Source organism: Tursiops truncatus, chromosome 7 (genome assembly GCF_011762595.2).
Source record: "Tursiops truncatus isolate mTurTru1 chromosome 7, mTurTru1.mat.Y, whole genome shotgun sequence".
In the NCBI taxonomy this organism is placed as follows: Eukaryota; Metazoa; Chordata; class Mammalia; order Artiodactyla; family Delphinidae; genus Tursiops; species Tursiops truncatus.
In genome coordinates, this window is record NC_047040.1 from 81,446,528 (window position 1) to 81,462,348 (window position 15,821).

General features: G+C 35.6%; 1 protein-coding gene across 15 annotated transcripts in view; it reads right to left on the reverse strand.

Annotated features, from left to right (window-relative positions):
• Nucleotides 1-15,821, reverse strand: part of MBD5 (methyl-CpG binding domain protein 5) — a 405,239-nt gene that overhangs the window by 40,898 nt on the left and 348,520 nt on the right. For 14 of the 15 annotated variants that reach the window (XR_012333127.1, XM_073807733.1, XM_073807732.1 and 11 more), the window contains 3 exons: nucleotides 13,692-13,794; nucleotides 12,445-12,625; nucleotides 5,701-7,836 (listed from right to left, as the gene is read on the reverse strand). Coding sequence is in view for 14 of the 15 variants with exons in the window: in XM_073807733.1 (XP_073663834.1) it covers nucleotides 5,701-7,836; nucleotides 12,445-12,625; nucleotides 13,692-13,794 (2,420 nt within the window). In the remaining variant the exon portion in view is untranslated. The remainder of the gene's footprint in view (nucleotides 1-5,700; nucleotides 7,837-12,444; nucleotides 12,626-13,691; nucleotides 13,795-15,821) is intronic. The other variant, XM_033860207.2, reaches the window with a different exon arrangement.

Here is a 15,821-nt window from a genome sequence, read left to right on the forward strand (position 1 = left end):
TATACCCGTACCCATGGGTCTTGGATAGATATTTAGAATTTCCCTGGACTAGCTCCTACCCCAGGAGTATCTCAGCAACTCCTTCAGACTTCTGTTTGTCTAGTTCCATTCCTAATCTGTAAAAAGGTGAGTTGTTACTTTGACTTTGCAAGAAGTATAATTCTTAGAAAATAATTTTTACTCTACTCTTTGCTTTGTTAGCATTAATGTTGTTTGATATAAGTTCCTCGAAGGTAGGAAGTTTATGATTTGATTTATTTAGTACTCCATGCACATGGAAATGAAATTTATTTTGATGACACTAGGAAAATGTTTAAGAATTATTTTTAATGAGTCAAGTCTTTGTAGAGTTGACATTACTGCCTAGAATTTAGGTACTTTTAGAAGCTGCTTCAATGTTCTTAGACCACTTGATTTTAGTAAATAATAGCTTAGGCATCCCCTTGAGAACTGAAGGATTTCTAGTGATTTTAGAAGTGAGCTTAGTGTGTTGCAATAGAATAAAATTCCCCCAATTTGCACACTGGGACAATTTATTTCTTGAAAGGTACAAAATAGATCATTGAATCAGTAAGCATATCACACCACTCTGAGTTGTTATCACCTTTGATTACATAGACTCAGTGTCTAAATTTGAACATATTTTAACTCCTCTTTTTGTACACAAGGAAACATTAAACCTGGAATATGTAAACAAAGCAAGTGGTGTAACCCTGATATTAGGAAACCTTCTTAAACAGCAAGACACTGCCTGTTGTAAAAATAACTTACAGCAAAGAAGAAATGGCTCATTTTGCAAAAATTTAACTAAAAGAATAGACATAGATTTTTATCACATAATGAAGATTTTAATATAGTTTTGGTATTTGGTTAAAAAACAAGAGCAGAGGGCAAGTTTCAACCTAGAAGCCTATGCATCAATCAGGTGAGGCGTAAAATCTAGGCATTTAAAAACTTGGGTGGAAATACTTTCAATAGCAATTATTATTAATTCAGTCACAACCTTAAAGGAGTCTCTGCCTTTTTTCATTCTACATAAGTCTATAAAAGACTAGAGGCTTATTTCCACACAAACGTCCCATATCCTGAGACAGCTAACATAGAACAATCCATCCTGGAGTATTTTTATCCCATAATCTTTTTGCAACTATAACCTCAAATGAAGGAAATGACAATTTCCCTTTATTTTCTTTACTGGCATGCTCTGAGAATAAATACATACATAGAACAAAAAACCAAGCTTGCACTTTGCAATATTTTATCCAAAGCATTCTTTTGTGATCTCTTATTTTCTTATACCTACCCTATTAGTGGCTGCACTGAGTTTCAATCAAATGTATTTTGTGCTGGAAAAAAAACACTTTCTTTTCCAGAGTTAAAAAAAAAAAATATATATATATATATAAATATTCATGAGCAAAATTTATTCATAGGTTTATTTATATTCTTGTTAGTCAATGTATATCTTTAAGAGTTAAGGCAAATAAATGATTGAATTGTTTTCTCTTTTGGTACAAACTCATACTCTGCCCTTTCACAGGACTACATTTTCATGTGTTTTAGAAGAGTTGATTAAATGTTTTTTATTAGAAAACAAAGTGAGAATATAAAAGGCATTTTAAAGTGAAAAAGTTATATTTAATGACTTTATCATATTGGAGGGAGGTAAGGTTCAGTTATTAAGTTGGTTAGCAGAATAATCTAAATCTTTTTGCTTCTTTGAAAATTGTGAAAACCCACAGGGCCATGGAAGGATGGGTTGTCATGCGGACACTGACAGGGCTGGGTCCTCAGCAGAGGTCCAGGTTACTGGCATGTGTGTTTTTGTTCTATCGTAAACAGGCGGGCAGCAGTCAGAGGCCCAAAAAGGCATGGACTTGATGAAATTTGTCAGTCAGGGGTACTGGATTTTGAATTCCTCCCTAAACCAAAACACCACAGGACACGTGCTGGAACCACTTAAGTGTTGAAACTTATCTCACTTCATAAACTGAAAGTTGCTTTAAATGTACACGAGTGATGGATTTCAGAACATACCTGCATTCAGCAGTTTGAGTGTTTGGACTGAGAATCAGGAACTGATTGGGGTTTGGTTGCCAGATCCACCAGAGCTTTGCTTTACAACTTGAGGAATGTCACCAAGTATCCTACTGGTCATTTTCTAAATCTGTTACATGGAAATATTAAACTTCACTTGTAATTTCATATCCAAAAAGCTAATAGAAACCTGTAAACTTTACAATGCAAAGTGTTTAGAGAGCTTTAGTGGAAAGGCAATTTCAAAACACCAAATAGAATTAATAAAACCTTGTATATTCTTTTTAGAAATGTTTTCTAAGCATTTCATACCTTTAATCTGATTTTTTTTTTTTACTACTTTGCCTCCGATTCTCATATATGAGTTTTAATACATTTAAAATATGGACTGGTATTCACATATAGGCCTAAAAAATGAATATTTGGGCTGTTTATGATAGAAAAACTTTCTTTAAAAGAAGTTTTTGAAAACAAACAGCCAATCGAATTAAACGTTTTCAGAGTGATTTCTGATCTTAAATAAGGTCTTAATGTAACATTTTTGAGCTGCTGCTCAGGAGAGTGGGGAAAAAAGGCACTGGATTGAGCAGGAGGTCACTTGAGTTCTGTTCATGCTCCATTACCACAAGGAAGAGTTGGGCCATGTTACCTGTGGGTCTCTTTCACCCTCACTGTGCTATCACACCTGGAATGGCAGGGCTAGCGTCTGCAGAGTTGCCTTCTTCAAAGGCCTATTGACACATCACCCACTAGGAAACCCATTTTTATCTGAGTGAGGTGATACAAATTCATTCAAATAAAGGTTACCAAATATGATTCACAAATGACGGGTAGTTCTTTTGATACTGTGGACATTTCATCTGCATTGGCACAAACATCCTAATTATTGTACACTAGGATATTAGAATCCAAATAGAGAAGGCAAAATTACTGACTTTTGTCTAAAAGTGCATCAAAAGTTTACAAACGTAGTTCCTAACATGCATTGGTATGCTTTGATTCACTATCTGTTGGGTATTTTTAAAGATTTGAAAGTGAAAACAGTATTTTTCACAACTAGATGTTTCAAATGAAGAACTTATGCAGCTGGGAAGAAAATGGATTTTAGAATCAGATGAACCTGAGTTCAAATCCTAATTCAATTATGTATGACCTTGGACAGTTATTCAAGTTCTCTGAGGCCCAATGTACTCATCTGTAAAATGAGGACAAGAATACCTTATACTTTGGAAAACTGCACAAATTAGAAATAGTACAGGCAAATCACCTGGCACATCATAGGTACTCAATGACAGCTAAAAGCAACATTTTAAGAATAAAATGTGGTTTTCTTCTAATGCCTTACTAGTATGCTAGAAATACTCAGCAAAACTTAAAGGGGTAGTTGTAACTGTCATCAGCTGTCTCACTCTGAAAGCCCAGCTTTGGTGTTTATTTGATGGATGAATAAATGTCAGTGAAAATAAACATTCAGGCTAAGCAGTTATAATAACAGTACATTCAGTTGACACAGTTCACTGTGTATCTAAAAGAAACATGATATTAGAGACCTCTTTAATATTCAGCTCATCAAAAGAATTATATTAATTAGTAAATCTACCCATTTTTATTACCAGCTGCACATCAGAGCTATGTACATTAAGCAGTATTTAATTTTATTAGATTACTACTTTAAAAAGTTCTTATTGACCTAGATTTTTATCAGGGATATGCTTTCTGTTAGCTTACACATGATTGGTCACATCCATATCATTACTAGACATTTATTCTCATCCCTTTTAGCTATTTATATGCTAGCACTTTACTTATATTAGTAAATTTTCAACATGTGTGTTTTGACACTCCCAGCACTGGCAATCCAGATCTGATGTTTTACAGAGATGCACGGAACAAGAAAATACATGTCTAAGACTATATAAAATATGTCAAAACTTCACAATCAGAAGAAACAAGAATATAAATAAATGTTGGTCTTTTCCATTATAGATAAATTAAAATACATCATTAATAAAATACGTACACTTTGCAATATGAACTTAGACCTGAAACAAAGTAAGTTGAGGTAAGGGGTATCAAAATTGAAAGATATAACACAATGAGACTAACAATGCCTCATCTAAATGATTGAAGGTATGCTTAATAAATATAGTGTATTTTTAAATAGTTACTGATTTTATGTAACCTTAATCTGATAAATGCACAAGATTAAATTTTCATTTGTTTGGGATTATCTAAAAAGGAATATGAGTCATTGAAAAGCTGGAAGCCCCTTCAGAATAAGAATCCTGTTAAACACGTAAAAAATAGTTTCATGAGATTCCTTAGACTAAGAATATCAAGAAGGCACTAATCATTTCAATCATCATCTTCACCTTATATTCTTTTTAACAGAAGAGGTCAATGAACAGTTCTTCATTAAATACTGACATCGAAACATAACACATAACACAAGTTGTGGAGAATGGCAGGTAAAAGTAGTGACACCAGGAAGGAAAACACTTGATTTTACTATCAGCAACGAAGACATGTAGGTCATAATGCCTTTCCAGCATGGTGGTATAACACAGTCTATATATATCTACACAATAGATTATTAAAAGCCTCAGTAGTTTTCCCACTTCCAGTAGCAATCTGGTTTTAAAAGCCCACTGTTTTCATAGCTGAATAATATTGTCTCTATATTCATCTTTTATTTCCTCCCTGTCATTTCCCACCAATCTCTCAAATCGTCATTGTTGGGTTTTGGGTATTCTTTCTATTATTCTTATGGTCAAATTTTCTGATGTCTCAATGAATTTATCTCTATAGTGCTTCTTTACGTTTTTTTATAACAATTTCTGAGGACTCTACTGAAATAAAATATAGTTCTTTCTAATGTGTCTACTTTTAAATAAATTTGTCTCCTTCATTAATAGCGGATAAAGAGATACCATAATGTCAATGGTAAAAACAATGGTTTAGTTCTCCAAGAAAACTGTAAAATAATTTCAAGATCAAAAATTCTGGAAATCAGGTTTTCAAGCCTTTTTTATTGGAAAACTTCAATTATTACCTTTTTAAAAAAGGGAGTAGCCAATATCCATTTATGAATTTTTTCAAACAAATAATAATAAAGGATAGCAAACTAGGATAAGAAAACACATTAGAAGACAGCTTTCTACTTCATACAACTTCTAGTTACCTTTTCCTATCCATTCACCTATTTCTGGTCAGCAGCAAGAACAAAAAATCCATGTATTTCTGCCTTTTTTGGGGGGTTTTCCAAATGAGCTTCATTTACCTGAATACAAACAAGAGCTAGGGGAAACAGCTTTTATATTGGCATAGACCAAGTACATGTCTCATGAACCAGGAGATCCTGCCTTCTATGGCTTCTTTTGTAGTTTCGAGTCCAATGGTTATAGAACCAACTGAAAGTCGAACAAAATTCAAAATGACACAGGTTGACACATAACGGAAACACATGGAATCCTCTTGGCTGTTATTTTTTCTGAGACAAATCCCTAGCATTCTGTAAATAAAATTATAAATACTAAAGAAATGATGAGAATTTCACAATGGGGAAAGGATCATTTCTTATCATAATAAATATTTTGGTATAAATTTTAAAAAAACGTATAAAAGTTTAGTACCTTTGGGTACTTTTTTCTAATAAAACCATACCTGCTTCAGAACTTGTTTGATTATAGCTGCTAACAATGCTGTTTGGTATCACTGGAGTGGAGGACGTTGAAATTCTTGACTGAGGTGGATTGGGATGTAATGAATTTCCTAAGGCCATGCCCGACTGACTGAGCATCCCACAGTTCCCGCTAGCCTGAATCTGATTTATTAAACCTGCAAGATGGTGGTTTGGGACTGGACTGTTACTGTGAACAAAGTTAGTGTTTGCATTGTGGCAGTGCACGGCTTCCCCTCTTAAAGGTACGTCCTGTGTCAGTGGATTCTGAAGACCACTGGAGTTCACACTGGGGTCTGTAAAATGCAGCTGGTTAGCAGAGCAAGGCAAAGCAGTATTTGAGCGCCCACAACCCGGGCTACTATTGCTACTCAAGTGAGAGCTTTGACAACTCATAGACTGTAGTAACTGAGACATTGAACTGATGGGAAACGACCCCTGACCCTGCTTCCTTAGCAAGTCGGGTCCAGGTTTAGGAACTGCAGAACTATCCATTTGAGACTGTCTGAGCAAACTCAACACTGTGGTAGGTGGCTGTTTTCTTTTCCGCAGTGAGTCCTTTTGCTGAGACATCAGCTTATCTCTTAGTGCTGCTCGACCACTTTGCCCTTCACCTGTTGGGAGAAGCATGTTGGCAGCAGGAGGGAACATGGTGTTTAAAGTGCTATGTCCTTCAGTGTTGCCACTGCCAGCAACAGCTCCAGAATTGCTACTGCTGCTACTGTTGTTACCAGCAAGTTTGTTTTGATTTGCTAGCTGTGCTTTGGCTGCTGCTGAGAGTAAACTACTTGCTGGAAAGGAGGCAGCATTGTGCTGGTTCAAGATCTGATTTAAAGGCATTCCCAGCAAACCAGGCTGACTCTTTACAGAACCGCTTCCGGCAGATGCAGTAGGAAAAGCTGCACTGCTTGGGGTATTTAGTACATTACTCATTCCAGCAATTAATGGGTTAGGGATATCCTTGTACTGATGATGTCCATCGGACTTGGTAGAAGGGCTTGATGGCATTGATGGCCTTGGGGACCCTATTGTTGACCTTGGTGACCTGGGTGGAACCTTAATACCACTACAAGTGGCCTGGGGTCCTAGAGGTGGCATCATGAAATTTCCGTGATCTGATGATGTGGAAGATGAGCGTGATCTTTGGGGCGATGCCTCAATCCTTCCAATTCCAGTCCCCATCATGTGCACTGGGGATGTCACTGGAGAAGGGGACAGGGAGGTTGAAGCTGAATGCTGAACTCTTTGTACATGACTCCCATGATTCATGTGGCCAGGTTTTACGGTTGGCAAAGGGAGATTACTTGGCAAAGGAACAACAGCAGGAGGCATGCTTACATTCATCACAGGTACCTGAGAGTGGACATTTGAATGGAAACTAGTTGGATTAATGATAACAGGGTTCTGATTCACTGGTTTACTAGGAATAGGGTCAAGAATGCCAAGTGGATCTTTCTCAGATGTTAATGGCTTTTTCTGAAGAGCACAAGAAGGTGGAGGAGGGGGAGGTGGGCCTTGGGGTAGTTTGTGATGGAACATTGCTCGTGGTATTTCCATATTAGTTGAAAAATTACACATTGGTTTTTTCATTACTGGACTCTTTGTAGTCAAGGTTGGGGAAAGAGGTATATTAGTCCTTCCAGCCATTGCACAGGATGACTGTCCAGGAGAACCGTGTAGCATTACTGAAGGGGGAGAAAGAGGAGTCCTATTCAGGTGAATAGGACTAGAATTGGGAGCTCCGTGAAAACCAGGATTATTTCTTGTGAAAACATCAGGGCTTCCAAGTGGGTCAGTCCTTGGAGAGATTGAGCCATCTCCATATATCTGGGAACCTGACGACGCTGGGCTGGGCAGGCCTCCATGGCTGCCACGGAATGGAGATTTCTGTCCGTGTTCACTGCTGCCCAATCTCTGCCGGGGGTAGACAGGGTGGAGTTCTTGTTGCTGGCTTCCAGGCAGTTCTTGTACATATAGCCTTCCCATGGCATTTGATGATCCAATCATTAATTTGAAAGGATTCTTACATTCAGGCATTACAGAATTTGTAATTCCTTCGTGAGACTTATTTCTTACAGATCTTGGAGTTGCTGCCCGTGAAGGTACTACTGGAGTTGCATCTGATGTGAAAGAGAAAAAAAAAAAAAAATCTGTTAGTAGTCTCAATTCTTTTGTGTTAGGATGGAGGGAGGGAAGGAAATGGGGAAGGGAGGGCATCTGAAAAAAGAAATCTGCAAACAGAAGCTGTGATTCTTTGCAATTAAAAAAAAAGTTCTGTACTCTACAATAAATTTTGATTGTAAGAGATGCACACTGTTCTCTCTTAGTTGACCAAAGGTTCTCAGTAACTGCTCATTATGCTTGTTTCCCTCATGTCTGTTGAGAAAGGATGGGGAACTGAATCTGTACATACTGACATTAGCCATTCTAATAGTATTTATAATATGCAAAATCAAGAATGACAGCCCAGATGGAAATGATGATGATTTTTTATTTTTTGGATTTGAATTTTTTAAGAACACAGTTACAATAGAAAATTGTAATCTGTGTGGCATAATATTTTCTTGAGTGATTTAAATGAATTACCATTTTCACCAGAAAATTTGTTGCCCTATAAAGGTTTGTATAACCTTACTAAAACCTCCTCGGGACAGCTACGAAAACTCTTCCTCATCCCAATATTTTCACTGTGAGAGTAACAGAGTCTTAATTTTTGTGAATTAAGTAAATAAGATTCTGAATCTTTTACAAAGGGAGTGATAACAACAGTAAATACAGTGAAGTTAAACAATCATGCTAAACTTCATATCAAGTTTGCAATACTTTAACACTTCAATTTCTTTCCCATTAATTAGTCATTGTTGTAAAACCAGCCTCAGTCAACCAAATTAGGTAAAAGATTGCAATTCTTTTATTAGGATAGAATTCTTACGCAAAATTTAGTCAGAGTGCAAAAATCTTCAGTACTGGGCTCCAATTGAGTATTCTCTTTTTACAGACTGCATTGCTCCCTAGCTGGCTTTTTGGAATCCCTTCAGTTCTTTCAGAGATCAGACAGAATACAGGCAACAAAAGCAACCTGGTTCATCATACAGAATTTTCATTTGATGTCAGAATTCTAGGTTTAAGTTTTTTTAGCCCCAAAGGAAGTTTAACTATTTTATAAGGTTGTGACTTCTAAAACAGTGATGGCAAATAAAATTAGTTTCATATACCAATTCCCATCAACTGGTGGTGGCTGCTTAGAGAGCTATGCTGGAAAGGGTGCTGAGCTCTAGCTGGACTCCATGAGAAAATGCCAATGAGTCTATTAGAGGCACAGGAGGTAAGAGTGGTACTATTCATACTATACATTGGCCACCCCAATTCTTAGACTTACAGCATATCAGCAAGTATACTCAGATTCATTTGCAATCAGAGGTGTATTTACTTAAATGGATAATTACACATTTAAGATAAATAAACTTCTCCTACCTGCTGAGTAGTATACAGGTCAAATCATAACATAACAATTTCTAAGTCAGTGGTTCTCAACCCGGGATAAACAGAAGTCTTGGTAGTGTACAATCAAGAAGTAAGAGAATGTAGTGAACGTATATTTTTCTTGGGAAATGTGGGCTTTCTGTTTCTGGCATGGTAGAGATGCTTTGATAGAGTGATTTCTGTATATAATACAGTATATGAAAAGTTGAGAACCAATCATAAAAGAAAATCACAGCAGATAAACTCAACTGAATTCATTTTCTTGTTAAAGAAAGATTTTTACAGTTTGTAATGAAGGAAATAACATATGAAGAATATTTGGGGCACTGAGCTTGGCATATAGTGAGAACATAGTCGTCTGTATTAACATCACTAACATTATTACGGGACTGACTGTGTCCTCTTTAGTAATAAAACCACCAAGTTGTGTCTTTCCTTGTTCATTTATATAGCTGTCTACAATTCAATGATTAAAAATATAGACATTGGCATTTTTACATTCAACAGAATTTAGAAAGTAGCTGTCGTTTAGAAAGGATTTCTTCCATAGTGGGGAAAAATAGGTACCATCTTTAAAATAAAAGGAATACTAAACAGATAAACAAACAGAAGTCATGCTACTCTTATGTTGCAGTTAGGAACTAAAGTATTACAAGAGTTGGCAAACGTAAATGCTAGGTACTCATCAAGTGCTTTTGTGTATATTAAGTAGACCTTTCGAAAGAGGTGTTGTATGTTTATGCATGTAAAATAAAGAGAGGTGAAAACTACTACATGAGTCTTCTTAATCTTTATTTAAATCCCAACCTTTTAATATAATTTAAAATTAGAAAATTGAAATAAATGCTATGTCTGAAGTTGGTAAAAGAGTAGAAATTAATCCAATAAAGTATATCATTTTAAAAGGAGATGGAGATATACCTCTTATACCTATACTAGTTAAATATTTACCTTTAATTTCAATAATGAAACTTGTATGTATAGAGTAGGACAAAGGACCTAGACCAAGATTCTGCTCCAATCATTAAAAAGGAAACAAGGCAGACTCTGTAGACAGAGCTGAAATGGTTTGATATGATGTGAAGTGAGAATGGCAGCAGATATGAGCATGTGCAAACACATGTGCAAGGTAAGATGCAAAAATGAAAACATACTTACATCAAGGTGGCAGGCTAATGATAAATTTTAAATAATTTATTACTGTTAAATGTCTTTAAGTTGTTGCAATATCTTTTAATTTAAAAAACATAGCTCATTAAAGAAAAAGAAAAATTCACTAAAATATATTTTTTTCTTACATACCTTAGTGGAGCAAATTTTTCTGATCATTCCTGTTAAAGTTCAAAGGTTAGAGGGTTATTGGAGAGGAGCTCTCTGCTAATAACTGCCAAGTTTGTCTTTCCCTACCCTCTTCACATGAGTTCTAAGTGTGACTCTTTAATGACCTGTTTGGTGTCACAACTGCTTCTCTTTGTATCTAAAACTATCAATAATTTGGCCTCAATTTACCTATGCAGGTTTAATTTTCCACTCAAGTCACATTAGTTTCCACATCATTTCTTAATTATGCTATACTTATTCTAGACAAGAATTTTCTTATTTCCCTTATGTGTCTAAATCCTACCATTTTCCAGGGCTGGTTCAAATCTGAGTTCTACCATAAAGCTTTCTCTGATCACTACAAGTTATATTCCTCATCCTTATTTTTCAGAACTCTGCAGAACAATGCTACTTATCTTTCATAAACAAATGCTTTGGTGTTCAGCTGTATTTTATCCAGAATTACTATTCAAGTGTTAATTGTAATATTTTGGAGAGTTCATATTCTAGCCCTTGCAAAAAGAAGTTCCTCAGCCTCAAAGTATAATTCCACAAATTACATATAAATCATAAAGGGAAAATGTACCTCAATAATGGACATAACTTTAACCAAGAATCAAACTTAATGTCATCAATACGGGATAAACTGCCATTATGTGCTTCCTAATGAGGATATAACATCACCTATGCAGTATTCCTATCAAACTATGTTTAATCTGAATATACATATGAGGAAGCAATCAGGCAAATCCAAATTGAGGAACATCTATAAAACTGGCCTAGGGCTTCCCTGGTGGCGCAGTGGTTGAGAGTCCGCCTGTTGATGCAGGGGACACGGGTTCGTGCCCCGGTCCGGGAAGATCCCACATGCTGCAGAGCGGCTAGGCCCGTGAGCCATGGCCGCTGAGCCTGCGCGTCCGGAGCCTGTGCTCCGCAGCGGGAGGGGCCGCAGCGGTGAGAGGCCCGCGTACCGCCAAAAAAAAAAAGAAAAAAAAACTGGCCTAGACGCTTCAAAAGTATCAACGTCATGAAAGATTTAAAAAGACTGCGGAATTGATGTAGATTAAAGAAAAGTAACGTCTCTTTGCAGTTGCACAATCTTTGCATCCTGGATTTTAAAAAAGATTGGATTGAAAAAACTGTAAGAATATTATTAGGACAACTGGAGAAATCTGAATATAGACTGCATATTAGATAATACTATCATAACAGTTTTAAATTTCCTGAATGTGATAATTAGACCGCGGTTTATATAAGAGAACATCCATGTGTGTTGAAATACTTAGGGGTGAATTGTCACAATATCTGCAACTCCTGAAACAAAACGTTAACTGGTAAATCTAGGGTACTCGAACTGTTCATGTAATTTTTCTGCAGCTTTGAAATTTTTAAAAAATTTGTGTGTGCATACAAGCGTGTGTGCATGTATGTGTTGGATGGAGGTATAAAAAATTCTCGGCAAGGTGATTTGTTAGTAGGCGTTCAATATGTAGCTATTAAATGACTGAAAGAATAACACTGCCAGTTCTTGATAACATTGCTAGCTGCATTTAAGGACTTGATACTGCACGTTCCAATAAAGCCCTAGGAAAAAGGCTACATTTGTTTCCTAAACACCAATGGCACTTTCTCTTTTGTTAGCTCAGCTCTATGTACCTCCATAGCATTTGTATGTGCTAATCAGTGTTTATTTTCCTCATTAAACTAAATGATTTGGATAGGAAACTTTGGGTGACAACTTCATGGGAATTTTTCAGAACTAATTTGCTATTTGCAATAAAATGATAAAACATACATAATTTTAAATGCATTGTGCATGTTTAAAAAGTGGACTCAGAAAATGCTTGGCAAAGTGATTTCTAGTGACTCCTCCAGGAGACGAGTGGGGGAGGAAAAATCCCTAAAACCTTCACCATATTACATACTTGTTCCTCCTCCGGGACTGGGGAGCACCAGAGAAGGATGTGGGGCTTCCATGCTTTTATGAAGTGTGGCCACTGCAATGATTTTTCTTTTATGTATGCATAGCTTTGTGACATCTTCATCTGCTTTAACATCTTCTGCAGTTCTCTGTTTCACAGCAGCTCCAGGATCAAAATTAAACACCTGGAAAAAGCACAGCCTTTGTTTAAAATATGTCTGTAAAAATATTAAGTAAAAAGAGCCCCTTGTTAAAAAAAAAGTTTTGCACAGATTAACCCATAAATCTGAATACAACTTTCTCAAGTTTTTAAATTTAAGAAAAGCAACTTTATATATAATGGAATAAATACTTCTGCTGAACTCATGGTTTTTAGTGGCAGGGTAAATAATGAGAATTATCCTAATTCTGAGATAGCCAAGATAAATATATGGAAAGGAATAGTATCTGATAATGTTCCCAATTTTAGATACTTCCTGATGTTATAACAGTACAAAAACAGATGAAGTGCAGTTAAGAAACCCTAAAATCTGACATTGCTATATGCTAACTTTTTCTTTGGCTTTACTTTATTGCTATATTAATATGACCTTTTCACTGATTTAAAAAATCTACCAATCTATTTAAAAAAATATTTATGGTGTATATACTTATAAGCTGTTTCAAGTGCTTTTTTGTGAATGAGGTGACACAAATAAAAAAGAAAAACTTGTCTATTAATCGTTAGTTCTATGACTGGGACTATTATAGATACCCAGAAAACAATGGCATGTTTCTATAGTAAATATTTTATCATTTAAAATGATTTTACTTTTTACCTTGCAAAGGAGTAAAACAGTTTCACTTTTGGCTATGAGGGTTCAGCTTTGTAATTTAAGAAATATTTGTGGCAGATCTATCAACACCAGTACTAAAAATAACAGTGCAGACTGAGCAGGAGGGAAAAAAATACTGCACTATTAAATAGTGAGCCATGGGTATAGCTCTAATAAAACGGTGCAAAAGGGGTTTTGATGAAATATTTAATATGAATATAGGTTTGTCACCTTTGAAAATGACTCTTGGACTTGAACTATTTTCCACAATCTTTAAGCATTCCAAAATGCATGCAAAAGATATATAATTTAAGACTTTAAAATGTATAAATGATTGGAGAAGTAATATAAAAATGAAATGCCAAATGAGAAAAGCAAATATATGAAACACCTAAAAAATGAAAAATTGCTGATACATCTATTGCGAAATGGTTACCTTGGGAAGAATAAGAGGACATTCCAAGCCACACTTGCATGTTCCGTCAGTAAGCAGGTATGTTTTAACCTGCTCCAAGCAAGATAACAAAGACCCACTGGGACTGTGAAAATAGTTTAAAAAAACATCAGGAAATAATTCTGACTGCACATATTATATGAAAAACGGCATAATTTATAGTCTTACTGTCCTTCACAGGGTTTTTTCCTATGAAATATTTTCCTACTAAGGAAAAGCATTTGCTTTGTCAGTTAGCTACTAAATGTTAGCTACTAAATTATAACCTTTAACACTATCACTCTTTCTTCTGACCAAAATATTTCTCAGAAAAATACAGATCTTCATAGAAAAATAAATAAAAGTATTTTGACAACCAAGAGTGGACTAAGGATGGGAAAAATGTATTCTTAAGAAAGAGCAGGTAAGAAAGGAACAAGAAAACTACATGAAAGTAATCATTATCATTTTAAACTAGAAGATCTACTTCTAAAGCTGTTTGAGGAAAAACTGAAATTTAGGAACACATTGGAGGTCAAACCAGAAAGTCACTAAATTTACAAAAATTCGAGCTAACAAGTTCTTCCCTTTAATCTTGGAGTCTAGAACCAAGCTGCCCCTGTGTAAAAACAGGCTTCTCTTTTTCCTCCCTCATTCATGTGTTTCTTTGAAGATAGATCAATGTGGCCCAGCTCAAATTCTACTGAAGATCCAAGCTGTACTTATAAGGATGGGGAACTCTTGAGGAGATAGGGTTTTAGGTGGCAGAAAGGTGCCTTGCAGGCCTTGCGGCTGGTGATTGGGTAGTGCTCTCAACATTACTACTCTTTGGGTCACAGAAGTTAGTATGATATGTGAATACTGATCAAATTTAAGTCTACAGATGAGGTACTAATCCTGATGACAGGATAAGTCTCTAATGTTTATTTACAATGAGGATTAGTTTAAAATGGGCAATTTGCATTTTAGGACTTCTATTATTAAGGTACTGATTTTACAGCTTGCATGCATATTATGTCTTGAAAACTATTATATACTTTTTATTCAAGAATATCTGTTATTTATGACTATTTACCAAAACTTTCGCTTAAGCCATCTGGTAAAGTTTAACCAGAAACGATATCTCCATTTCATAAACAAAGCTTTACATTACCGGGGGTAGACTATTCTGCTTCTACAAAAACACAGGTAGTAGCTTGGTGTCTATAAATAAACCAGCTTTAAAATGCAATTCGTATTTTACTTATGGACAATCATATAAGTGACTTACGCATGTAGAAAATCACAATTAAAATCCTCAACTTTGTTAACTCTCTCATTTATTTGGGCTAACAATTTTTTTCAGATGATATGCAAAGAATAATAATTCCCATATTACAGACTGGAGTTCCACCCTAGTGGTAGGGGCAGCAAGATGTTTTTGGAGGTCTGGTAATTTTGATAAAACAAAATCACTAGTTATGTGAAGAATCCATGAATTTTATGAAAAGAAACTGCCTAATGTGTTACAGTTAAAAAAAGTGTATGAATGAATCCTAGAGGCAGTTAATTGTAAAATTAAACTTGAAGATAAGAATTCCTGAATTCTATGAGTACTCTACTCTAGACACTTTAAAAACACTTCCTCTCAATCAGTCAGTTGGGTTCTTTCCTTTAGTTGCAGCTCTTTAATTAACTTTTGGGAGTAATAATTAACATAAAAATAGTTACAAGTCTTATGGCATAGATAAAGCTTAGAAGATTGGAAGCAGGTGGGAAATTTAATGTGCAGCCTCAATGCCACCCTGAGGCAGGAGCAGCTGGAGACTAATCTAAAAATTATAAGCAAACTGCACATTGCAAAGGAAGCTATAGAAGGAGGGCTAGCCTCTTCTACATGTTCAAGTAGTAATTTAACCAGTTATATACAAACAAATCAAACCCATGCTGGCTGAATTTATTTGAAGGTGTCTTACCTTATCTGGCAAAGTTAGTTTCCAAAATAATCTTTAGTGTACAGATTTGGATTGGGAGAATTCAAACTCATACTAACAGATAGTAAAGTCTACTCAGACTTGGAAAAGTCATGAGCAAGATAACTGACAGATTCCCAGACTTAATTTGCTTTAACCTAACTCTCAGCAACCTGAAAAG